General features: G+C 44.5%; 1 protein-coding gene across 6 annotated transcripts in view; it reads right to left on the bottom strand.

Annotated features, from left to right (window-relative positions):
- Positions 1-6,805: 6,805 nt before the first annotated feature.
- Positions 6,806-27,309, bottom strand: part of MCF2L2 (MCF.2 cell line derived transforming sequence-like 2) — a 203,548-nt gene continuing 183,044 nt past the window's right edge. For 4 of the 6 annotated variants that reach the window (XM_088669225.1, XM_088669226.1, XM_088669224.1 and 1 more), the window contains exons 27-32: positions 23,105-23,194; positions 21,285-21,356; positions 16,083-16,201; positions 14,286-14,398; positions 11,465-11,568; positions 6,806-8,163 (exon numbers count right to left, since the gene is read on the bottom strand). In XM_088669225.1, coding sequence (XP_088525351.1) covers positions 8,063-8,163; positions 11,465-11,568; positions 14,286-14,398; positions 16,083-16,201; positions 21,285-21,356; positions 23,105-23,194 — 599 coding nt within the window. In that variant the 3' untranslated portion in view covers positions 6,806-8,062. Of the gene's footprint in view, positions 8,164-11,464; positions 11,569-14,285; positions 14,399-16,082; positions 16,202-19,004; positions 19,092-21,284; positions 21,357-23,104; positions 23,195-27,309 lie in introns of all 6 variants that reach the window. The other 2 variants (XM_088669228.1, XM_060274348.2) reach the window with 2 other exon arrangements.

The following is a 27,309-nucleotide window of genomic DNA, read 5'->3' on the forward strand; positions in this document are numbered from 1 at the left end:
AGCAACTTTTGCAATCGAGTGGAGGTCATCAGGGATGGAGTGGAGGAAGGGAACCATCAGACCTGTAGCTATTTTGGGCAGGATTCGATCACATACCGGCAAATTCATGTTGTGTAAGTATAATTTCTGGGCGGTTTCGCACAACAAACTCCCCCCCCCCAAAACACGGGCCTTTTTGTGATAAGGAGTAGAGGAAATGCACTGGGAAAAAGGGGAGCAACACTTGTTTTGATGTGACATCAGCTAACCTCCCTGCAAACAGTGAGAATGAATGCTAATTAAATAGCCAATATTGTCTAATCTCCCAGTAAACAAAGCAGGAAAAATTCTCAATAAACAGGTCATCTAGAAGCACCCTAAGTCTTGATGACTACATGACACCTCTAAGTTACAAAGATGTCTGCAAATGGAGACAGACAGGTCATGCATCCCATAGCAGTGATGAGAGGAGGAATGACCGCTGGGAGGAGCGCAGAGAGAAGAAACGCCATGGAGCATCTGCAGCAGCACAACTGGACACCTTCATCTGCCCCAGCTGCAACAAAACATGTCTCTCCTGTATCCGTCTCTACAGCCACAGCAGGCGCTGTAACTCTCCAGCAGTTTGACTTTGCCCCTGAAGGCACACTCCTCCATTGTCTCCCGAGACAGACAGATGCTAACAACAGCAACCTCAAGGTTCAGAGGATGCCACTGAATGCCAGCATGCCCAATACCCCTTGCTCTTTTTTTGAGCTCCCTGGAGGCATCTGGCTAGCAAATGAGGGGAACCGGATGCGAGAGTTAATGCATCTTTGGCCTGATCATGCAGGCATCTTTATATGTGTACTTCTGCTATAAAAATGCAGGCTCTTTCCAAGCCAAGCTAGTATGCAGAGGAGGGACATCCATGGGCCACTTCTGGCACATGAGCCAGAGGATCCCAATCCCTGGTTCCCATGCATGTGCACTAGAGCCACAGCTCATCTTCCCCTTCCCTGGAGATGTAATTTCTAGAGACCCAAAGAAGGGGACTTAAAAACTGAAGAACTCTGGTGTACACACATTCGCGCGGACAGGAATTGAGCAAGATCTCCCCAAAAGGAAAAAATAGGGACAAATGGTGCTACCTCTGGCAGGGGTGAACAAAACTGTCAATTTAAAGTTCTCTTAGTTTCTTATGAATGCAGCTTTAAATTCGCTTCTGTGCACTTCTGCAGCAATCTGCAATTTAAAAAAAAACTTCAACGTTTTAGTGTGAATTCCTCTGAATAAAAGACCGTTTTGACAAATGTACGCAATTTCCCCGAATACAATGCATTTTTGTATGATGTTTTCACCAATATATGCATTAATGTGCTCACTTTGCCCAGACATCCATTTCTGGAAACATTGCTCAGCTGAAGAACTATACTGCAAAATTAGAAAAAGTGTGAATTCTGAAGGATGACTGCTTCAGTTTGCATATGGCTTCAGAAAATGTGGATTTGATAAGTTCACATTTGAATGGAAACTGAATCAAATTTCTCCCCCTTCCTTATCTCTGGTAAATAGCGGCAATTGGAGAATATGTGATGCATTCATAAGTATCTCGCTTCAAGTTATTATCAATCTCTTTCTCTGTTTTAATGTCCCTTTAAAGAGTTTATTAGTTTTCAGACTGGAATCACACTGACCTGTTTTTCTTCTATACCCACAAGTCCTGGAATGCAGGGATTTTCAGAAATTGGAAAAGAAATGAAATGTTGTTGTTGTTGTTGTTTAAAAAAGAGACAAGTTTCAGTATAACTGCCACAACCAGCTACCTTGCTTGTAGTCCGGAAATCTCTCTTTGCCAGAATTTAGCACAGGAGGAAAAGGGCATTTTGAGAGGTACCGTAGAAACAGATTTCTTATTTTAGCCCTCCTATTGACAAAGAGAAGATACGGTATTTCCTAAGAACTCTGTAGCCCCCTAGTGGACAATGTTCTGTATAGAATAGAACTAGAACTAGAATTACCGTGCTTTATTGTCACTGTACCACTTGTTTACAGTGAGACTAAACGAAACACACACACCCCAATCTCTTAGTCCCTTTCCCTTTATGTTTTGTGTATTTACAGTATTTTGCTGGGTTTTTAATTTTTTTTAAAAAATAAAAACCCTTCCTTTCAGCCTTTCTCACATGCACACCAAAGGCAGAAGAGAGGCTAAAAAATGCTGGTAGTGACATCTATGAAACTATTCTAACCAGATGTGGTGTTTACTGCATGAATGCAACAAATGTACATGTTAAATAACCTATTTCCTGCAGCCGCGGCAATGGAGAGTTTAATTCTTTCTCTCTCTGTCACAGTTCAATACAAAAATATCTCTCTCCAAAGCTACTGTTTGCATTTCAAGGGAGGCCTCCATTGATGCCAAGAGGGCTTCCATTAAAAGGCAAATAGCAGCTTCAGGGAGGAGATTTTGTCAGAATCACGACCATGAAAGTGTTAAACTTCCCACCCCCATCTGACTCCTATACTCCCAAGGTTGCTAAGGCTTCCCACCTGCAATTTAAATAACCAAGAATAGCATCTACACTGTTAATGTCCCATCTAGTCTCATGTGCAAACTTGCACTCCTTATTGTTACGCATTTAAAAATAAGTAATAATCAGAATAAGGCTGGAAAAACCCATTTTGCAGGCAATTTTGTAATACAGTATTTATAATTCTTATAAAGTTCAAACAAAGGGTTGGTTTTACACAGTTCATAATGGTCTATTTACAGAAAGTCCAGCTTCACACACAAGCATACATATTCTGTAATACATTCATACATTCGGTCCTGATACAAGAAAGTAGGAAAGAGAGAAGAGCAGGTTCTGTGATTCGCCACCGGCCTCTCTTCCAGCAAACCACAAACAAATGTACAAATGACATCATTACCCTCAATGTGGAAAAGGGGTAACTTACACGTCTCAGAAAGTTCTTTGTTTTTAGCAGCAGTTCCAGTACAATATCTCTGGCTGCTGTACGAAATGCAGCACAGGATTATTTGAAACACCACAATCTTAAACCAACTCATGAGATTGTTCAAGCCTCCAGATGTCTTTCACAGTTCTTAGGTATACTTAAGGAAATGCTGTGTGTATGTGTGTGTGTTTAATGCCCTGAATCAGTTTGAAATGAAACACACAAATCTTATGCTTAGTGAGAGGTGTGATGATGGAGGCAGCCCCCTCAACCCCACATCTCCCAGTGCTTTTGACCCTCTTGTTGAGTGGTTCTGCACCATACAACTGGTGTAAAGAGATTAAGAAATTTGGGGTCTCGTCGTTGTTTTTTTGGACTCTTGAGAAATCCAGTAGAGACATTCCTTCCTACTTCTTCTTGCCTTTCCTAGAGAAACACATGGGAATGCCGTTTCTGAGGATCCATAACATGGTGTCATGCCTTGGAGCAGTGGTTATCGGATTGTGTTCTAAGGAACTGTGGGATTCTTCTTTCTTGGTCAGAACATCAATTACGGCAAATGTTTGCCAGGAGACCCTGTTCAGAACAATGTGCATTTACTAGAAAAGTGGCGTGGTCAAGGCTCCAGTCCCAGTTTGTGCAGGGTGATGGCGAGACGCAACAGGATAGCTCAATTGGTAGAGCATGAGACTCCTAATCTCAGGATTGCAGGTTTGAGCCCCACAATGGGCAAAGGATTCCTGCATTGGCGGGGATTGAATTACATGACTCTCGTGGTCCCTTCCAACTCTACAATTCTATGATTCCATGTGTGTGGCCTAGAAAATCTCCCAGGAGAATCTTTTGGAATAAGGGTGGGAAACTTGTGGCCGTCCAGTTGATGTTGAACTCTAATTCCCATCAGCCCCGGCAGAAATGGTCAGGGAATGATGGGAGTTGTAGTCTAGCAACGTTCAGAGGGCCACATGTCACCTACCCCTGCTTTCAAACATGCCTCCCCATGGCATTCTAGCTGGTAAATTAAAGGCTTCCTGAAGCTACAAGAAAGTCCGAGAACCACTGCTTTAGGAGTCTGTTAAACCCACATTCCACAAACTTGTCTTTTCCAAAAGAGGGCGAGTAGATTAGGCAATATCCAACTACATCATACTCAGAGTAGACTCATTAAAACCAATGCATGTAAGTATGTTGGTATTAATCAATCTACATATTACATCGTTTTTCTCCATGCTACTTCAAAAGTAAAAATCAAATGTGCATATTTTCTCCCAACCATATTTAATATTATTTTTTCATTTTTACGTAGACTCCCTGGGGTAATGCACATAATATCTTTAGACTGGAAGTGCCATAGCAAGAGTGATGTCACGTATTTTCCTTGCTTTGGAAAAGGCTTCTGTGCCTATTCCATACGCACCCTCAATAAAACTGGAAAAGGTATATTGTGTTAATTAAGGGTTTTGATTATGTTAACCTGACATTTAGCATTTGTAGTGATACAAATTCCTTGTATTGCTGGCAAACCACCAAGGTTGAGGTTGCAAGTGGTATAGGAACTGTGGGCTGCTTCTGTCCCTCCCCAAGCATTTATCAGCAGCACATATGGCAAATCTTAGGATGGGCCACCTAGAACTTGATTTTTTTAATATAAAAAAATTCTGATCATTTTCTTTAAAAAATAATAATAATGAGCCCAAACCATAAAGTTCCAGGTCGCAATCCAGCTCTAGCTATGTGCAACTATGAGACACGAAAGGTTCTACCTAACCCATTCAGACTCGGATAATGATAATGATGTGGGTGGCATTGGCTGTGTGTACAAAAGCCTGCTCTTGCACACAGATCTCTCTCTGTGGGTAGATATTTCCCCCCTTTTCAATGCATCCCAGTATTATTCTTGTACATTATAAAAACAGAAAAGGACTTATAATTTATTTGCAAAATAAAGTATTCACACGCACACACACAATTGGCGTAATATATAGTAGCTTACGGTGTTCAGAAAGAAAGATTGTCTATCGTTCGTTTGGCTGTGCATGGAGAATCCCAGCTGCAAATGAAATGGCTGCACTTCATAGTGGAGGGGCAGGGATAAGAAGCAACAGCACAGAACTGTTTGAAGACCCTGTTGGAATTCTATTGGCACCTGTGTCTGTACGCATGAATAAGAATCCCAGTGAAATGCAACTCTGATTTAGTCTAAACCCATCCTTGACATCAAATCTGGACACCAGATGTCTCCATATCACCCCCAGTACAAACACACACACTTTCCTTGCAAGAGGGAGCAATTTATGGAAAGTTTCTTTTTAAAGCAATTGGGTCACCAAATTTGTGTGCATGTGTCCCCCAACAGCAATGGGGACCAGGCGTATGAACCGCTGCTATGATGTGCAATTAAGCATGTAATATGGCTTTATGGAGCATTGAAGAAAATACACAGAAGTTGGTAGCTTTCTTGCATTTTTGAAAACCTGTCTCCACTTCAACAATCAAGCTTCTTATTTTGAGACTCCTTCAGCTGAGAGGGAAAACATGGTGGGGGCCAATAATGTTTTCAACTAAAGGGTCAGAAATCAGAAGACACCTCAATGGAATTTCTGGAAGTCTGGGGCTGCAGTACATTATGTTGATGATCATAAACATCTCCCAGTCAGCGACTGCAATTGTGCAGGAGCACTACTTTATTAAATACGGCCGTTTGGCTGACTTCGCTATACAAATCATTCGTGGGCTCACAACTGCCCTGGGTGAAGTGCCGTGTGAACCGGAAGCAACACATATACCTGTTTGCATGCATGTCCTGCTGTTGCAGCCTCCGAAAAACAGGCTATTGCAATTGCAGCAATGACACGCAGCTGGGTATCTGTGTAACTCCAGTTGTTTGCAGGCTGCTCTCGCCATGAGAATGTGGGCACCATGGGCAAGTTTTTAGGGCTTTCGCTGTCGCTGCTGCTGCTACATGTAGAAACCAGCTCTTAACTGTTTACAGGTAGGTAGCCGTGTTGGTCTGACGTAGTCAAAACAAAAATAAAAAAATCCTTCCAGTAGCACCTTAGAGACCAGCTAAGTTTGTCATAGGTATGAGCTTTCGTGTGCATGCACACTTCTTCTTCTTCTACACACGAAAGCTCATACCTATGACAAACTTAGTTGGTCTCTAAGGTGCTACTGGAAGGCTTTTTTTATTTTTTGTTTTAGCTCTTAACTGTGTCAACTTTAGGCTTGTGTTTACATGCAAGGAAATCCAAAGGTGGCCGAATTGCACATTATCCAAAGCCATGCCAGCTCTCACCAGCAGGAGGCTATTTTGCTCCTCCATCCTTGTTTCTGATTTTTTAAAAAAGTGTGCTGGAGTGTACCACTTCCACTGGTTGAGCGCTGCATATCAGATATTGAATCTGCATACTAAAAATTGCTCAGAAGTGGGAGCAGAACAGACACTTTAAATTGGAATTATTCTGCTGAGGAATTTTCTGTGGAAATGGCCTAAAATTTCAGCCACAGTACCGCAACGCAAAGAAGCCTTTCTGCAGTGCCCTCCTGTCGGTGTAACACTCACATAAATTCTGGGCTGCTCCCCCACAGCACAGCCAGAGCCTGACCAACTGCACAAGCAGTTGATGGGGTGGGTCAGTAAAGCAGCATGCAGTCTGAGAGTTGCATCCCAGCACCCTTTGCACCAGCAATGGGTGACACATGGCCCTACAGATATTGTTGGATTACAAGTCCCACCAATCGCTGCGCACACTGGTTGAGGGTGATGGGAGCTGGAGTCCAACAACACAAGAATCACATCCCCCCCCCCCGCAACCCTGCTTTGCACCATTGCCAGAGATCGCTGATCATGTGGTGCAGCTGCATGGGGGGGGGGGCTGACCAGATGCCAAGTGGAGGTGACTTTATATTTTTCTCAGTTTACCAGCCGTACATACAGCATCCATCAAGTAGCCCTATTCCTAGATCAAAATTCATTTCAAACATCACACTACTATAGCAGCTTTGTGGGACCTACACTTCCCAATCACCATCAATATGCCTTCATGCAAAAACACCTTTATATATTTCTGGAAGTGCCTTCTGTCTCAGGGATTTGAAAGCGGTGGTGGTGGTGGTGGTGGGGTTGTGACATTGTCCATCGCAGCAGAGGGATGGTACAGTCTTCCTTGAAATAAGATGGCATGGCAACAGACCTTTAAGATGACCACACATTCTCATCAGCCGTAGGTCCATTTGCAAGCACCTAAACAAGTAGAGGACATCACATGGGGGAAGCCTTAATTTTTTTGCTGGGGTGTGTGTGTGTGTATCCTGTTCAAGAGCTCAGCATATGACAATGTCCCAAAATGAAGTGTGGAGCCCTGAACGGCAGCATCAGACAGAACTGTCAGCACCAAATGCAGAGGATATGTTCCCTCAATCACAAACTGGGGGAAACAAAGGCACCCTCTTGAAACGACAGACAAACCCCAAAACTGCCTTCACAGTCACCGTTCCTTTCTTTTGCCTAACTCGTCCCAAGATGCCCATCTTTTCCCAGCCACTCAAAACACAGAAGATCGTATCTCAAAGCAGGTTGCGTCCTTTGCTGTTGTGCAAAGGCGTCATAGTTGGCTCAGGTTCAGGAACGGTATTTTCTTCACCCAACCTTTTCCCGTTGTTCTTGCCGACCATGATTGTCTTGAGGAAATCAAGCCTGGAGGAGAGGATGAGCAGCTGATCTGAATGGATGGAGGAATTTGAGATGGCCGCTGCAACAGAATATCACCTGTGGAATCTGCAGACCTTTCTTTAAATAATCCAGCATTTAACCAACATAGCCACGAAGCTGAAGGCATGGTGACCCTTCAATGCTGTCAGCCTAATTTAGGCAACACCCTTTTCAATGGTTCCAAAAATGCAGTATAAAAAAAGCATACTGTCGATTCATTTGTCAAGTTCTAAGATACCTCTGAAGTTTCTATTATCCTCCATATTTCCTAGATTAGCAAGTTGTTGAGGTTTTTAAAAAATGTATTCCATGCTGATGAAATTTCACAGAATTCTTAAGTTCAGAACTTGTGGGAAAGGCGATTTGGTCCAGCGTCCACCAGTAAGTAGAGAAGAAGATGGAGTCCTGAGGATAAAATGCGTCAAGGTGTGTTCAACTCCCAGCTTTCTGTTCAGCTGTTAAGCTTCTTGTCAGCTCACTCTCCTTCATTTCTGAATTTGTGGGTGCTGTGCTGCAGGAACCACTGTAGACATCTGAAAGAGGAATGCATCTCTATTGGTAATGAGGAACTCTCTTGCAGAGATGCTGGCTGAGCGTGGTGTGTGCATATTTGCAGAACGATTTTCCACCCACCAAATGGATCCCAAGTTTCATGAAAGAGAATGCCACAGCAACCATCTCAGACCTCATCTGCAGCTGAATCGAAGTTCTAGATTCTGCATTTTCTGATTAACACCTCCTCATTTCCCTCTTGGTATTGCCACTGCCCCCAGAGGTTCAGGAGGTGGTGGCTCGGAAAAGGGCATTCTCCATAGCTGCCAAGTTTTCCCTTTTCTCGCGAGGAAGCCTATTCAGCATAAGGGAAAATCCCTTAAAAAAAGGGATAACTTGGCAGCTATGGCATTCTCTGAGGCAGCCTCTAAGCTGTGGAATTTCCTTCCCAAAGAGGTGTGTCTAGACTAGCACCTTCAGCGCTTTTGCTGCATATGTTGAAGACACAGCTTTTTATCCTGCCCTTTGACACCTGATTGTTGTTGTTTGCTTTTTTCTTTTTCTTTTATAATATTTATTTAGTTAGCTTTCTATGCATAAAACAACAACCTGGGTGTTTTTTTAAAGCATCCACTCAATTTTTCTGATTTAGCTGATTTACTTTTCTATTTCTATAACCCATCTTGGAACTTTATGGTAAAGAGTGGGTAAGAAATCCAATAAACAAACACAGGCATGGCCAAACTTTTGGCCCTCCAGTTGTTTTGGGACTACAACTCCCATCATCCCTAGCTAACAGGACCAGTGGTCAGGGATGATGGGAATTGTAGTCCCAAAACAGCTGGAGGGCCAAGTTTGGCCATGCCTGAACAAACAAAACCAGAAGACTATAGTTCTCTCTCCTAGCTAGGAAACAGAGCCAAGGGCGTACCCACCGCGGGGCAAGTGGGGGCCGCTGCCCCTCCCTAGAAGCTACAAAGGGGGGGGAGGCATATAAAAAATTGGTTTAAAACAGCCTCTGAGCGCGCACTTTTTTTCCACTGTAAAAAGAGCAGAGGCCGGTGGGGAGGAGTTGCGTGACCTCCCCTCCCCCTCCCCTCCTTTCGGCCCCCTGCTCCAGCCTATCCCTGCTGGCCAATAGGGCCGGCTGGGGGGGTGGGGTTTGACTACATTTTGGCCTGCGCGGCAGCATTCAAACCCTCTTTGCTGCACCACATCGGATCTGCATCGTCTCCTCTCTGCGGGTGTGGCTGGGGGGAGAAGCCTGGGTGAGCACAGCTGAGCATGGGGGAGGGGGGCTAACTGTTTGACTGTTCGCGCTTCTTTTTGTGAAGGTCTTTTGGGCTCGCATTAATTGCTCTGTGCTGCTGATTGCTGCCTCCCCGCCTCTTTTATCTCAAGGGATCTCCGCAGTTCCCCTCCTTCAATCCAGCTGCCCCCCCTCCCTAAGTCTGCTACTTTCGTGTTTAGTGGGTTTTCCCTGCTTTGCCCATTGTTTTAAAATCGGCTGTTTGAGTCTGGGGGATTCCCTGCTTTGGGGGATTCCTTGCCAGCAGCTGCCCTCTCCTCTGCGTCATTGATGGGGGTGTGTGTGTTGATGCTAGTATTTCAGCCTCCTTTAATTTTTGGATTCCTACAACTTTTAAACAACTGTGCACATATTCAGAACTGGCGATTCATTTTTAAGTTGTTATTAGAGTTTAAGTTGATTTTGGTTTTTCCCTAACCTTGAAGCATCTTTATTGGGAATTAAAACAGCGACTTTAAATCTGATTGGCGTAATGCAAGTTGACAAAACTATTTTGTTTTGGTTTTAAGCCGATTCAAGGTTCCAAGCATCCCAGTACTGCTTGATTGCCCTGCATATCTTAATTACTCCTTGGTTACCTGTAGTTCTTGGCTGGGAATTGGTTTTTTTTCTGCGGGGTACTTAGCTGGCCACATTTAGCTGGCCACATTGTTATCTCTTTGCTGGGTACTTAAGGTCTATCAGGGCCACATTGTTACTTTATCCCCTGAAGATCCTGTGTCTGCAACAATAATAGCTTCTCATTTGCTTCTCATTTGGTACTGCTGAGTTCCTTTATTTATTTATTTATTTATCTATCTATCTATCTTAGTTCCCGTGCTTGCAAAAATTGCTTTCCGTAGCTTGCTTTATCCCTGACCTGAGTGGCCTGTGTTACATTTGACAACATAGTTGTGTTTTCAAATTTAATTTTGCTTTAACTTAAATACTTATTATTTTGATGTTTTGCTTTGGTTTAAAGGAGAATTGGCCAGTGGCCTGGCTGTTTTTCTAGAACTCTTTCACAGGACAATTTCACAGTACAATAGTAAATTTATGTGTTTAGTTTCCACAATAACATATATTAGTATTAAATATATAGAAATTTATTATACAAATTATAATAATATCACAAGTGCAGCAACTGCTAGTGAAAACCTCATGCATTTTCCTTTCTATAGATAATTTAAAAAATTTAACCAATATTTTTAGTATTATTACCACTTTATTTCCCATCCCTCCTCATCTCTTTCTTCTCCCCTTTAGCTATACTTTTCACCGTTTAAATTTTTTCTTCCCACATTTTTTCTTACCTTTATTATTATTATTACTTTTACTTTTTAACTTCATTTTTTTAAAAATCCCCCTTCCCCCTCCCCCAATATCAACATTTCTACAACACTATTATCACCCCATCTCCCACTTTTAATACATAGACTCCCCTCTTCATTTTATACACCAAATCCCCCCCCCTTACTCATCTCCTCCTTATCATCCTAACCTACCCCACTTCTCATCCCCCCCCCACTCCCACTTTTGTCACTGTTGTTTGACTGCTGGTTGGCCTGCCTTTAAATTGAAACCTGCTTGTCTGACTGTTTTTGAGAGGGGAGCCTTTTCCCTCACCCTTCCCCCCCCTTTGTCTTTTTTTTTTTAAAAAAAAATTAAAATACTGCGGTGGTAGAAGGCTGGGTGGAACAAAGCTGGGAAGCTGTTAAAAATCTGGGAGACTGAAGCAGGAGACCACGGTGGGTGGGTGGGTGGGAAACGCAAGGGGAAGAGGGGGTCAACCCCAATGCATTTTAATCCTCCTCTGCTATAATTATATATAATTTTCTTAAAATTTTGGTTTCATTCGCCTTTTCCGAGCTGAAATGTCACATGGCCATGGCTTGCCCCCCCCCCCCGGTATTGATCCTGGGTACGCCCCTGAACAGAGCTCTTAAAGCTCTCCTGCAATTTCCTACTGCACAAGAGTGTTCAGAGTTAATAGCACTGATTGTTAAGAAAGGGAACAGCACAGAGCTTTCAAAACACTGTGGAATGTTGGTTACCTGCGTTGCTGATATTGTGAATGTTGCTGGTGTCGCCATCTGCTGGCTGCAGCAGACTGGAAGGGACCCAGTCCGTTTTCTCAGAAACCAACTTCTTCACTAACCTGAACGTTCAAAGGAAATATATAGAATCACCATCTTTTTCCCCCTCAGTAATGCCGCTATTGCTGTAGCCTCCAAGGAAATTCCTACAATATCCCCGGATTTGGACAAAGAAGCTTGTTACAGAGAGGCATTGGGACGACAAAAACAGGGCAAATCTGATCAGCTGTTTTTCATGCATTCAGAGGCATGCCCCCAATTGTGACATTTTTGCAAGTTTGTTTTCACAACCCCCATCAAGAATTCTCCGTGAAAATAATTGGAGGGCTTGTGCATATACTTTTTTTTTAATGGGGGGGGGAGCAAGCAACACTCGCCGCAACTCCACACTCAACCAGAAAGAAAAAGCCCAAACCCCTCAATTCTAAATAAGATTGGAAGGGGCAGTGAGGCTTGGTAAGCACAAAGGGAGGTATCATGTTGAGGACCCCAGGGGTAGGGGATCAACTTCTAGACACCCTTTTGCCATATCCAGCACTCTGAGATAAGTTGCCTGTTACCCAGTGGGTGGTATTCAACCTCCACATCTCATTAGTGCAAGGATTTCCATTTTTGCAAATGGATTTTCCTTTCTTCCCCAAGTGGACCTCGTGCCCTCACCAAACGTGCTCCAGAGGGTAGGGAAAACCTCTAGAACAGTTTTAAAGGGTGCACTGGCAGAGGGGAGGGGGACAATGTTATCTTGTGCCAAGGAGATATATATTTGCGACGATTGAATGGGAGACTTAGTACAATGTCAGATTCCACCGTATGTCCCCAGTGGTCAGTTTGTCAACGAAGGAGAGATGTGGAGAAAGCAAGGCAAGAAGATTTATTGGCTCAGCACCCCAACAGTAAAACCAGTTGCTGGAAAGAACCGTAAAGCCCACTTTACACACAATGCAGCAGCAAAAGTGTGAGACAGTTTGCTGCCAAGTATATATTCGGCATGGAACTATAGCCTGTCTAGAGCTCCAAAAACGCTATCCATATATTTTAAACTTCAACAGGCTAACACATTTATTGGTCAACTCGAATCTGCTACATGTCTCTACACGGTTTTTATTATACACGCACGTAACATTCAGAAGTGTGCCCTATGCACACCTAAAACTATGAAGTGTGAAATGCCCTCCTGTTTCCATTTCTCCTCCCGCTAGGTTGAAAACCCAAGGGGCCACGAACACAAAACACAAGCTAACTGGCAGCTAAACTAAAATGCATCCGCCCTGGGCAAAGGAAGGAAATGGGTTGAAAATGGGAGTACATGCACACTCAACTGTTTTTCTTCCCTTGGATGCTATCAGGTGATGCAATCCATGTGAAGGCCTGACACCCATAGAAAATTGCTGCTCGTTTCTAGGGCAGGTGTAGCACTGTAGGGTCTTACAGACTGCATAAAGGATACATGGCAATGTATGCAAACAGGGTGATGTTGCATAGCAGCGCAGTACATGTTTATCCTCACAACACTGACCTGGCTTTGCATTGTACTGCTTGGAGGCATGCCTTTGGGTCTCAAATCCGCATTGTGAAACCCACCTGTCTGCTTTTGCAAAGAGCGTGCGATGCCAGTTTGTGGGGTTGGGGGAGGAAAGAAATTATCCTTGACATTTATTAAACTAAATATATATACCCCTTGATTGTAGTAAAACCTCCCAGGGGGTTACAATAAATTTTAAAATCATCATTAAAAAAAACACAACCTTGTTAAGAACATAAAAGGAAGGTCTCCTCCCATCCCCTTTTCCTAATTGTTCTTCCTTCACCAGTTTGTTTCTGGAGGAATTTGTGTATCTTGAGTCCTCTGAGGAGGGCAAGGTAGAAATAACAAATTATCATCATCATCAACAGCAACAACATCTGGGGAAAAGGAATATACAGTGGAACCTTGGTTCTCAAACTTAATCTGTTCCAGAAGTTCGTTCGACTCCAGAAATGTTCGTAAACCAAGGCGTGGTGCAGGCACTCCGGAAACAATAACTGACAGTCACATTGGATGTTCGGCTTCCGAAAAACATTCGAAAACCAGAACACTTACTTCCGGATTTTCAGCTTTCAGGAGCTGATTTGTTCATCAACTAAGCCGTTTGAGAACCAAGGTTCCACTGTACAGCCTTTTCCACAATGCTCCTATCTCTTTCATTCAAATCCTGTGCTTTTCCCACATGGAAAAGCTGTTTCACATAAGAGAACGATGTTTCATTTTGACTGATTTGCTTGTTGAGAGCAGAGGCAAGGGGAACTCTATGCAAGGGGAACTCTATGCAGGCACTAGGAGTGGATGAATCTGTCCATTTCAACTTCTCTCTGTTTTTCGCTCTTCCCATCATAAGTTCAGGTCTCCACCTTTCTGTATCAGTTTGCAGAAGTTTTTTCTTTTTTCTTTTATTAAAAAAAAAAGCCCTCACGGAAATTTATCAACTGATGGAAATTGTTGTCCAAAACAGCTGGAGGATGCTGGACTGAGAAAAATTGCTTTCAACACATGTTGGGAGGAAGAGAGGAGAGTCTTGCCCTAAGCTTTATGGGTATGTTTCTGAACTCACCCAACATAAATTTATCTCTACAGCAAATAATAATACTAAAAGCAAACCTAGCTTGTGGACTAATGGAGTTCACATAAAAATTGACACACCCTATTCTCTTCTGGCTGTTGTTTATCAGGGTTTGTTTCAATACTCAACTAACAACTGGAAAATGGTACCCTGTAGCCATTCTCTCTGGCAGCTATACTTACCATTGTCCATCCTCGCCTTCCTGTATAAACTGCACTAAATCTCCATCCTCTAGAGTGAGAGAATCTGGGAAACAAGTGTCAAAACTGCCTTCTACCCGGTAAAGGTTGGATGCCTAAAACAAATGAAACAAGGCGGTACGTGCTGTTATTGCCGAAGGAAAGTTTATGGGCAGAGATAAGACAGGAATATAGTCTACTACAAGGCCCAAGGGATGCATTTCAGACATTCAGAATGACAAACGTATCCAGAAAAGGAGCACTTGCTGTGGTTTTCAAACACTCTAATTTTCCTAATGTTCTGTGCGCACAGCATACATTCAAAACCCATCTCTCCGAAGACTCCTGAGAACTGCAGTTGGTTTGGTGTGCTGTGAATTGTAGTTACATGAGGGGTAAACTACAGTTCCTCTGGTTCTTTTTTGGGGGGCTGAGTGTGCTCTAAATGTGCTTTAAAGGTATGGGGTGTGCAAGGGACTGGGCAACGCAAAAGCATTTGCTTTGACTGTTTTTAAAAAGCACGTCCGTATTCTTTTTCACATTAAAAGCCCACATGCAACCCTATTTACAATTGCTTGGAGAGAAGCCCCACTGCACTGGGTGGGGTTTACCCCTAAATATAGGACTGCACTGTAAAGTTCATCTTTGAAACCTTACCAATTTATTTTTTAAATCCTGAACTGCTTTCCCCAAAACACGAAGTGCTCAAAGCAAAATACCAAACCATCATGATTTTCTCTTTCTTTCTTTCTTTCTTTCTTTCTTTCTTTCTTTCTTTCTTTCTTTCTTTCTTTCTTTCTTTCTTTCTTCCCAAGGTTAAAACAAGGTACAGTGGCACAAACAAAAGCAAGGGAGCTTTGTCCAACAGAGTGGGGCCAATGCTTTGGCAGGCAAAAAGGTTATTGCTGGGTGGCAGACACTGTATAAGAACTGGGCCATGTGGGCTGGGGCTGATAAGAATTGTAGTCTAAAACATCTGGAGGGCACCAGTTCAGAAAAAGCTGACCTAGGCCTTGTAGATTAGAAACATGGTAGGTTTTTAACTAACAAGAATCAGAGGACCTGAGGGTGCTGAATGCTAACTTTAGTATTTCTCCACTTGTGTGGTGCAGCTGCAGAACATGCAAAGCTTGTCCCCACGCTGATCCCTCAATGTGGAGCAAGTTATAAATCAAAGTAATTAGACAGACAGAACCCAAATTATCTCCTCACCTACTGCCCAGCCTGAGAAACAACAACAACAACTATAGGGAGGATTTAAGAAAACTGCACAAGTTGATAGCCAAATATTGCTGGTACCCACCCAACCCAATGCCATGGGTGGTATTCAACTAACATGCCCCATTGGTATAAGGATTTCTGTTTGCAAGGCAGGAATTCCCCCACCCCTCATGTGCCCTATGCCCTCCCCAAATCTCTAGATCAGGCATAGGCAACCTCAGCCCTCCAGATGTTTTGGGACTACAATTCTCATAATCCCTGAACACTGGTCCTGTTAGCTATAGATCATGGGAGTTGTAGTCCCAAAACATCTGGAGGGCCAAGGTTGCCTATGCCTGCTCTAGATGGTTGGGGAATCTCTAGAACAGATTTAGGGGGGCGCAAATGTTTCCTTGTGCAATCAGGAATCCTTGCACTGATAGGATGTTTACAAAGGGCTACTTGGATACCGCCCCTTGTCTTCTTCTGAAACATTCCCATAGTTTTGGGGAATGCAAAACTGCATCTCCTGCTGCATTTACGCCCAGCTTTAGCTAAGCTTAATGACAGCATTACGAAGCTCTGGAAGGTGTTACCTACATTGTTAGGTTGGCTTTCTTCCTCCATATCTGAAGAGTTGGAGAGTTCCTCAGCGCTGGATGGGATGGCTTCAAAATCCTCAAACGTATCAAGCGACGGCATCTGCCTGCTGGGCCAACCTTTGCAAAGAAGGAGAGCGCTTGGCATCAGCAGCTGGCATACTCCGAAAATAAGCCATACCCCGAAAATAAGCCATAGTGATACGCAGTTAAACTGTACCATACTTAATAAAAAATAAGACATCCCCTGAAAATAAGCCACCTTGTGTTTTTTTGAGGAAAAAATAAATATAAGACGGTGTCTTATTTTTGGAAAACACGGTAGAAAATTGATGGCACTCCACAGCGTGAAAATCCAGCCTTTTTTAAAAAAACAAATGAGCAGCTCTCTACTGGAGGAGACCCACTCAAAGAGGTTAATTTATTGCATCTGCATCACATCCCTTCCTCCAAGAAGCTCGCTTGGAGCATCAGCACAGCTTCAAAACTAACCTGCAAGGGCAGCCAAGCCACGTCAAGTGGATGCAAAGGGTTATTGGAAGTGATGCACAATGGTGAGGCCTGGGCATTCAGCATTATAATGCATTGCTTCCACTCGCTAGCCTCAAGTAGCTCATCTCGAGAAGCTCCCTGTTAAAATCTCATCTGATCCTGACAAATAAGAACTATGGCAAGCATAGCGAACCGCCAACTCCCAAACCAGGGCTGCACATTTCCATATCAGTTTGTGACATTTTATTTAAAGCCATCATGGATATCGTTCAGCATTTTAGTGCCAACCCCTCCTAATATACACACTTTTTTAAAAAAACTCACTAATATTTTTGTATGTTCTTTTCACTATTATATGCATTTTACACACATTTTACCCTAGTATATACTTTATTTAGCTGAAGAACTGTGCTGTGAAGTTTGGAGAAGTGTGAATTCAGAGGCTCATGTATGGAGTTTTGGTTCATGCATTTTGGGGGGAACGTATGACTTAGGTAATTTTGCCCTTAAATGAGCACTGAATCAGATTTCTCTCTCTCCGCTCCCCATCCTGACAGGAGCAGCGTGTGAAATTTGGCCCTCGGAGAAGGAAAGCCAAGTTGTGGAACTGACTGGAGTGGTGCAGATGCTTAAAACAATTCAGTTCAAAACAACAACACCCCACCTAAAAAGCGAGTGGGAACTTGCCCTCAAAATCTGCATTTCAACATACACCTCTAAAATCTGTCTCACAGCGTTTCAGGATCAAACGATATGTTGCTTTCCAAGCTTGGTAAGACTCAGCCCTGTGGATTTACATTTTTCCAGCAGAGCAAATCATGAAAGTTCGTTGTCATGATAATTTAGCTAGCATCATGAGGAGCATACTGTCTTAACCAATGGTGGCTGATGGGGTGGAAAGCAGGGAGCCCACCAGTAGGTGGCGCCAGAGCCCATGATAAGCAGAGCCTCGTAATTCTAATTTTGCTTCTACCCTCCTCCCTGCAGAGTTCTGCAGTAGCAACACCAGCATCAAATTTAGGGGTGCAAAATTTAGTGGGAGAAGATCCATTTGGGGGCACCAAATTTTGACCTCGCACAGATTACCGAAGTCCACCCCTGGCAACACTGATGCTACAGAGGATGAAACTGACAGCCAGGGTCACACTCTGGATTAGTTGTAAAAAAGAAGAAGGACCAGCCTGTACTCTATAGCTCCCTCCTCTGAAGAAGACACCAGCATCAGCATCATTCAACGTCATTTATAAATTGCTTCCTATAAGGCACCTGAAAGCAATTTGCAATAACATACAGTAGGCCTGAAACTCACCAGGGGATTATGTTCTGGGGGTCTGCACACAAAGGCAAAATTGCACAAAGTCAAGAATACCCCCCTCTCCCCCCGAATCACTCACACATTTGTGCACACTAAGCCTCACTCAACGTTCCTAGAGGCTGGTAAGCAAGGCAGAGTGCTTAAAAAGCTCTTTCCGCACTGGGTTTTCCTGCTGCAGAAAGAATTTTAAAATCCTCCACCTCGCTTATCGGGCATAGCCGCTTCTGATGGGTCCCCCTCCCCCCCCCAGTTTCCTGTCCTCTTTCTGTTTATTTTTTATTTTCCTATGAAGTGCACAAGGCTGATATCATGTAAGTAAACAGCGTACAGTACATGTTTTGGGCCTGCTGTATATAAAACAGTTACATATATTAAAAAACAGTTAAAACAACTGCATATAGAAAAACAATGTTTAATGATAGCAGCGCATGCATGAAATCAACCTTTATCCAAGAAAGAAAGACGAGGCAGATATTTTACGAAGCTTGATGAAAGATGAGCATCTTCGGCAGGTGCTAGAAAAACATCAGAGAAGGTGCCTCTCTGATATGCAGTGGTGGGTAGTTCCACAGGGTAGGTGAAGCCACACTTATGGCTCAAATTTGACAATGTAATAAGCGCACGTCGTGATAGGATGGTACCTGCCGAGTCCCCTCTCCTGTGGGATGCAGTGACTGGTTAGGTATGGAGGGGGGTGAGGCGATTTAAAACCTACATTCAGATGTGTGTAGATTTCATCCCCATTTTCTCTCAAGACAACGACAAGGGGGGAAAGGGAGCAGAAAGAGGGAGGTACAAGGGTGAACAAAGGATAAGTGGAAGCAAAATAAAACTAATGAGGATGGAACAAAGAATTCCACTCTCAGCTGGAAGCAAGTATTTTATTTTATTTTTAACATTTTAGGCACAACACAGCAGGAAGCCTCAGTAAAATGCTTGGGCATCATGCTAGACTGCGTAAGCTCCCATTCATTTAGCAACAGGCTCCCATTCATTTTGGCAGAGCTTTGCACAGGAAAACCCCACACAATACATACTAGTAGAGCCCTTTGTCTTCAGATATGCTCTGAGCAGTACTGGCATTGCATCTCAACACACATTTTGATTCCTATTTACCTGTCTGCGAAGCAGATCTAGGGACTGGCCTCGTAGAGCGAACAGCACTGCATTTAGCTTGAGCCAAGAGGTTGCATTCAAAGGCATCTGTGACAGGAAGTAGGGTGTTTGTTTGTTTGTTTGTTTGTTTTGGTGCTAGTTGTGATCTCAAAAATGTCAGGCCGAACATGCAACCCCACCCAGAAGATTTTCCTTGCTTGTAATGCTATCGATGCTATGTACGTAAGATTGTCCCTTTGGGTTAACCTGAAATTAGGACCAGCTCTTCTGTAAAGGCCTGCACTCATACACATTGACTCCGACTAGAGTCACTAGACATACGCAGGATTTTGCTGCTGAGGATGAAGGCAGATGCAGCGTTCGAAGGATGAGCACAACAAGGATGGGCCATAGCTGAGAGGCAGAAGGTCCCAAGTTTAATCTTCGGCATCTCCAGGTAGGGTTCGGAGAGAGACCCCTGCCTGAAAACTTGAAGAGCCACTGTCAGTCTGTGTAGACATTGCTGAGCTAGATGGACCAATGGTCTGACTCACTGTGAGGCAACTTCCTACCAGGTTCTTCATTGATGGTGTGAACCTGATTTTGCAACTTGTGCTTCAGGAATACCTCACCAACAAACCTGATTGGCAAGCTGGTTCTCACGGCAAGGAGAACCAGCCGTGCATCAGATAAGCCCGCACACCTTTTAATTTGCATTTTTAAAGGTGGGACATGTGTATCTGCTCATAGATACATTCATTATTTGCCCAATTAAAACAAAATTGCAAGCATTTAAACATCGCTTGCAAGACTGCTGCAGTGGGTGTTGATGGTATCACTGGCGCTAACCAGTCAGAGCTCACCACACCCAGCCTTTCCCTGGTTCAGAAAGGTCTCTTCAGAGCTTGCCACAGGACAGAAACAAAAATTGCCTGGGTTTAGATGGCAGTAACAGCACTTGCAAGTTACCTCCACCATTCATAATATGATGTGCCTGCCTTTGCCCAGAAAGAAAAGAGGGCGCCCCAGATTTGCCTAAAACATCACAGTGGGTGCCTGGCTGCCCATGACATTAGCCCAATGCAATGGGAGAACCCCACCCCTCTTTCCCAAGGGAACAGAAAACTTTAACCCAGTTTGGCCTGGATAGGGGTGTGGAACCTTTGGTCCTCCAGAGGTTAACTACAACTCCCATCATCCCTGGCCTGGGGCTGATGGGAATGGTAGTCCAGATTCCTCATCTCAGGTCTGCATTAATTACCCATGCGCTGAAAGAAGGGTGCCCACTGCTTTTGCCTCTCATTATCTCCCCTGGCATAAAAGGGGTAGGCCAAGTATACGAGGAGACCATTCATCGATATTACGTGATGGAGGGTGCATGCAGAGTACCATGGATACAAGAGCGATGCTCATTTTAGAGTCGTTTAATAAAGGAAAGAAGGTTGAGGTGAAAAAGAGGTCTAGCATGCAGCAAAGGACACAGGAACCACCTAAACATGGCCAACAGCAAACTCACGAGACAATTGTGGGACATGCTTTCAAGAGAGAAAGAATGGAACAGAAGAAACTGATGAAGCAATGAAGAAATGGCCGCAGACGTAAATGGACTGTGCCAAGCCCACAGCTGTTGTTTTCACCAATGATGCTATGAGTACCTTTTAGCAGGATTGTGACCCTTGTGAATATATAGTACTGAAAGGGGCCAGTTTTAAAATAAAATGTACATCTGGGTCTCTTGAGCTTTTGCACTCACTCTCCATAAGAAGGGAAATGGAAAACAGTGGTTTAACCCTGCAATCCTGTGGTTCGTGGGAAACATCTGAAGGCATCTGAAAGCAGCCCTGTTTAGGGAAGTTTTTAATACTGGATGAATCATTTTAATATCTGCTGGAAGCCGCCCAGAGTGTCTGGGAAAACCCAGCCAGATGGGTGGGGTATAAATATATTATTATTATTATTATTATTATTATTATTATTATTATTATTATTATTATTAAACATCCCAATAGTCATTGGAAGCATTGCGTTTCTGAGAGGGAAGAGAGTGCGTCGAGTTGGCTTTCTGATTATCTTCGTTTCAGCCTCCAATATGCCCTAACTGGAACTTGGCAGGCAGGTCAAACATATGCGTACAGGAAAGGATGATTCATGGTCTTCCAAAACCAGGAAATGGGCTGATATGCTGACTCGAGAGTCCTTACAAACTCTCTCATATGTCATATGCCGGTGATGATGAAAGAATAGGCATTCCATGAAGGATAATCAAGGGACTGTCACCAAAATGGTCCATGCATCAAATACCTTCGAAACCCAGAGGAGTTGGATCGCTTTTAATTTCATGCCTCTTGACTTTAACTGCAGGAACAAGGGGACCTGTGTGAAGTTTGCAGATAACAAGAATCGAAATATAGTTAGAACTTTGCCTTGCTCTCTTGGCATGGAAAGGAACAGGATTTGCAGCGGAGGGCAATGGTTAGCTTATCTTAGCATAAAATGCAATCATAATATTTTTTTAAAGTCAGCTTATCGAGATTGGGGAGGAACATACTTGTGATTTGCAACAAAAGCACCAAATACCTTGCTTTTTAAAATAATAATAATAATAACTGCAATTCTGAAGGAAAGCAGAGAGCCCCACCCCCCAATAACGGACTTGTATTACCACTCCTAATGCATATATGATGCCCACAGAGATGAGTTTGAGTTAACATGAAAACTATACACCTATCTGAGCACGACTACAAATCATTCTGACCATAGGCAACAACCCAGCAAGTGTCTGCTATGATTTGGAGAAGAACTCAAGTTACATTTCCTCCGCCGTAATATTATTTTTTACCCACTCAGGTTTGTTCAGTGTTGATGTCACATACACGGAACCACCATTTTCTATCTTTAAATAACTTTATGGAAATCCACCCCAAAATAACATCTGATATGCTGCAATAGCCAAACAGCATTCCATAGCGAGAAGCAAAAGAACATAACCTTTGCCCCCCTCTCTATTATTGTTATCATTACCATTATTATTATCTCCCTCCCACCCCCCTTTGAAGCACAGTTACAAGTGGGCGTATGGACTCAGGAGACAGCCAATCAGTGCTGAGCAAAGCCCTATTCTGAAAGGAGGGCCACTTCATTATTGACACAAGAGCTGACCAATCAACAGTGTTCACATTCACTTTCTGCTCCAAACCAGAAGAGCTTTTTTATTTTTTTATTTTTTGCAAAGAGCTCAGTCCAGGTGAGACGATAGCCCTTCTCTCAGAAGCACAGTTGAGTGCGTTTCTGCACCAGGCAGGCTTTGAATTATGCCTGTCTGGTTGCACCCAGAGACTGAACCATTCTGACTTGCTTCGCATCCCTCCATAGCGCACAATGTTTGGAGTGGGTTGTGCACCCGACCCTTTCTACTCTTTGCATGGGCGTACCCAGGATCAAAACTAGGGGGGGGCAAGGGGAGGGGCCAAGGCACGGAAGGGGAAGGGCCACAAAGTGGGCGGGAACAGCGAACTCGCGCTCCGCCGGGCTGTGCCCCTCCCTAGAAGCAGGGCTGGTGGGCGGAGGCGGAGCCCAGCCCAGCGGAGCGCGAGTTCAGCGTTCCCGCCCGCCGTGCCGCGCTCTCTGGTTCCCCGCCGCGCTTGGCCTTGCCAGAGGGCGCGACGGGGAGCTGGAGGGAGGGCGCAGCGCGGCGGGCGGGAACGGCGAACTCGCGCTCCGCCGGGCTGTGCCCCTCCCTAGCAGCAGGGCTGGTGGGCGGAGGCGGAGCCCAGCCCAGCGGAGCGCGAGTTCAGCGTTCCCGCCCACCGCGCCGCGCTCCCTGGTTCCCCGCCGCGCTTGGCCTTGCCTGAGGGCGCGCCGGGGAGCTGGAGGGAGGGTGCGGCGCGGTGCGGCGGGAATGGCGAACTCGCGCTCCGCCGGGCTGTGCTCCGCCTCTGCCCACCAGCCCTGCTTCTAGAGTAGGGCAGCTGCCCTAACTTGCCGCATGGTGGGTACGCCCTTGACTCTTTGCCTTGCAAAGCACACCGCAGGCTCAGGCTTGCAAGGGTTTCCAATCGCCACTGCATTTGTACCAACGTCGGCAGAGGAAGGAAGGTGGCAAAGTGTTAATGGGACTGTACCTTTGGTTAGAGCAGATGTGTTAGTTGTGGTGCTGATGGAGGAAGCTAGGGAAAAGCGGCGGGTTACATCTCTCTCTTTAGATTCTGGATCTGGGAGGACAGATAGAGTCAGGTCAGGGAAGGGTTAGAAGTGAGCAAGCAAGCAAGGAAACGAGGAAGGAGGAGGAGAACAACAACAGCAACTGGGAGAAGGCTGGAGAAAGGTAGCTTGTTTCCATGGAAAACTGCAGCAAACAATACAACAAGCCCTGAACAGAACTGTGATGAATACATGCATTGTCTATGTGGCCAAGGAGTCCCTGGGGGTTCTAACCCCACCCCCTGGTTTGCCACAGAGGGATGCAGGAGGTCATCAATGGCCTATTAATGACCAGATACACTGATCCCCTGTAGCTACCAAGTGGTAACGTACCACCACCGTTTGCCTGTGGTCATTTGGTAAACTGATCAGCTGTGCTGTCCTGCCAAATGTTGCAACTCTTTCATTTCCTGAGATTTCTAATGAGGTGCTAAAGTGGGTGGGTGGGTGTGTAAATTCCTATCCACTAGGCAGGATAATAGAAACCACCGTTTTCACGCGCAATTACTGGCACACACTGTGTGTACGGAGATGACTTATTAATCTGTCCGTTTTGCTTTCCTTCCTTTTCTAATTTTTCCAATCTTCAGTTTGAGTGCAGTTTTGTGTGCATTTCTCCTAATATATACATTTTTGTTTGCAACGTTGTCTTGATATTCGCAGTTTTGCAAGCATTATTCCTGAATACAAGGCTTTTATACACACATTGGGTCATATTTAACTAAATATTTCAGCAGGTGGGAGCAAGTGGAATGACTCCTGTTTTCCCAAAGGGACTTGTCCCTCTCCTAACCCTGCGTGTGCCCTGCACCCCCTCCCCAAATCTGTTCCAGAGGGTTGGGAGGACACTGCATGGCGGGGGAATTACGCCTGGCGTGGAGAAAGTAGATAGAGAAAAAGGTTTGATCCCTCTCTCGAAACACTAGAACTCATAGGTATCCACGTTGAAAGATTTAGGACAGATTTTTAAAAGTACTTCTTCACCCAGCACATACTGAAATTCGCTCTTACAAGAGGCATAGCTGCCAAGTCGCCCGTTTTTCACAGTTACCCTCCCGGATTTTAATCCGTTTCCCGCTGTTATCCCGAATAGAAAGAAATCCTGGAAATCCCCCGGATTTCCTACCTGCCAGCAAGGCTCCATTTCGGGTGCCGCTCTGCCCATGTCTGGGCACCGGAAATCGGGCAGCACCGGCACCGGAAGTTGCTTCTACACGTGTCCGGACATGCGTAAAAGTGACTTCTGGTGCCGCGCCGCTGCTGGTCCTGCATTTTTCAGCGGGAGACTTGTCAGCTATGACAAGAGGCAGTGATGACCATCAACTTGGATGGTTTTTAAAAAGGATAAGACATATTCATGGAGGAGGAGAGGGCTTTCATAGCAAGTAGCCATGATGGCTCTGCTCTGCTTCCCCAATTGGAGGCAGCAATGCTTCCAAATACCAGTTTCTGGAAACCACGGGAAGGTAGAGAGGGCCATTGTGCTTATGTTCTGCTTTGCTGGTTTCCAACAGGCATCTGGTTGGCTACTGTGAGAACAGGATGCTGGACTAGATGGGCCACTGGCCTGATGCAGCTATTCTTATGAGGAGAGAGGAGATTATTCCACCAGGCAAGCAGAGACACTTGGGCCGACAGAACAATCTCCTTAGCGCTACTTTGAACACAACCTCTAACTTTCACTAACGTACATCTTTTCCCCTCATATATGACTTTTCATACCTATTTTGGGGGGTTGGAGAACTGCTTCACAAAAGTTGGAGGTGCCCATGTTTTGTAGGACAGTTGCATTTCCGTTCATGTAGGGCAGGAAAGGGGAACCTGAGGTTCTCCAGATGTTTTGTTGGACTCCCAATCTGCGTGGTCAGTGGATGGTGGGAGTTGTAGCCCAACAACATCTGGACCATTTGGGTAAATGGTTCCAGATTTCATCCAATGCCAAGTCATTAACAGGTCACTGAATCCTGAATTCCTCTCATTTTTCACAACCAGAATCAGGAGTGCTCACAATGATCCGGAGCTCTGTTTTACACATACAACCATCTCCGAACTCTGATATGGCCCTTGCTTTGCTATCGAAGTGAGCTGGGTTCATCTCTCAGAATAAGTGACCATGTAAACAAGTGCTAGGAGTAGCGATCACAGTAAAAGATTACTTCTGAAAACAGCACTGGTGCCAGCTGCATAGGCAGGGACAGTTTGAAAGATCACAGCAGGCAGTACTTTGTGTTAAACATGAGTGAAGCCCTATAAAATACATGAAGATGAGCATGACAGCCAAGTTGATACATGTTGTTACACAGTTGCATGCAGGTTTCAAAATTTGCCAGCGGGAATGTTTGCTTTCTGGCCTTTCAAAGCTGATGAAGCACAAACTAACAAGAGAATCGGATGCAATGCGATTGCAGCTGATCCTGTTATTACCACCAGTGCGTCTCCAAACATCTAAAGTTTCTCAACAAGCCATTTTCTCATGAGCATTAAGATACTATCAAATTTTATGCTGTAACACACTGAGCTGTGAGTTTGGAAATCTAGCAGGCCAGAAGCCTGTACTGAGAACTCGTAATGATTTATTTGTGCATGCATGTGTGTGAGAGAAAATGAACGCCTGAAAGCAGTAAGCCTGCAAAATCAGTTCTGCGCAGGGTCTTTAGAGGGTGAGCAGCATTTTTTTTTCACAATCAATTTGATCAGCAAAAGTCTGTATCTGTTTCATGCCAGTTTAATTATTGTGGTTTCCCAGAAGTTGGGGCAGAGCAATCCTGGACGTGGTTTGGATGATACAAAGGCACCCCTCCACTCAGCCCAGCTGATCTCTGCTGGTGAAGGACCTATTGTGTCACTGAAATGTCATCCTCTATGGCCATTTGTCCTACTTTACAGTTCTCGGTTTGAAGGGCTGGCCAATCCAAGTCCAGTTTAAAGGTAAAGACCCTTAAGGAGGGGGAGCAATGGTGCCTTGAAATTGCTCATCAATAGTTAGTACTCGGACAGCAGGTGAAGCAGGCACTCAATTCACCTTCTCCAGGGTGAAATGTATTTTATTGCTGTCTAAATGACAGGTTGCCTGATTGCAGCCTTGTTCACAGACGCTCCATGAAAAAGCTGATCAACTGCAGGATTTGTGCAGCACGGCAAACGAACATCTTCGCAGTACGGCCGCGAGGATTCATATTTACTGGCAACTTAAAAAGATTTATTGTGCCAGCCCAGTATCTGTGCAAGATCTTGAATACACTCCCCATGCATGTTTATAGCTAGTGGTCTGGATTTAGTATCTGTTTGGAACGTTGGAAAGGCCAAATAGAAATTGGCTCGGGGTTTATTACAGGCCTTTTGGCAAGAGAGAGTTCTGAAAATAAAATTTGTATGCCAAGTTATTTCTGTCTCCCCTCCATCCTCCTTCACTGAGCCCTGCATTTATCTACTGTCCAGTGAGCTCCCAGCACCAACCCACCATGTTTTGCCTCCCAAGGCTCCACAGAGCGCAGCCCAGGCGTTCAGTTCTTATCTTGGGTAGCACTACCACCAGTGAAGCACTGAAGCACAGGAGATCCCTTGCTTAGATCTCTCGATGCCCTCCTAGCCACAAGTTTATTTCCTGACTCTGGAATTTATTTTCACGAAAAGCCAGCTAAAAGTGTCCTAAATCTGCCTTCACCAGCCTGGTGCTCTTTGGATGTTGCTGGACTACAACTCGCATTGGCCTCAGCCGGCACACCTCTAAATAAATCCATTTCGATCAGAGGTCTGAGAGAGGAGGTTAATTCTCTCCCCACCCACCCCCCACCCCGTGACTTTTTTGTGACTGAAATCAACCCCTCTCCCACCGAAAAAGCTGATAATAATAGCTACATATAAGAGGAAGGCAAATGTCTGTGGTGTGCCTGCCTGTCCCTGTCCCCTCCCGTTGGAATTTATTTATTTATTTATTTATTTATTTATTTATTTATTTATTTATACCCCGACCATCTGGCTGGGTTTCCCCAGCCACTCTGGGCGGCTTCCAACAAAAGATTCAAAATACATTAAAACATCAGTCATTAAAAACTTCCCTAAACAGGGCTGCCTTCAAATGCCTTCTAGACGCCAGATTGTTGTTTATTTCCTTGACATCTGATGG

The sequence above is a fragment of the Zootoca vivipara genome, chromosome 5 (assembly GCF_965207765.1).
Source record: "Zootoca vivipara chromosome 5, rZooViv2.hap1.1, whole genome shotgun sequence".
Classification (NCBI taxonomy): domain Eukaryota; kingdom Metazoa; phylum Chordata; class Lepidosauria; order Squamata; family Lacertidae; genus Zootoca; species Zootoca vivipara.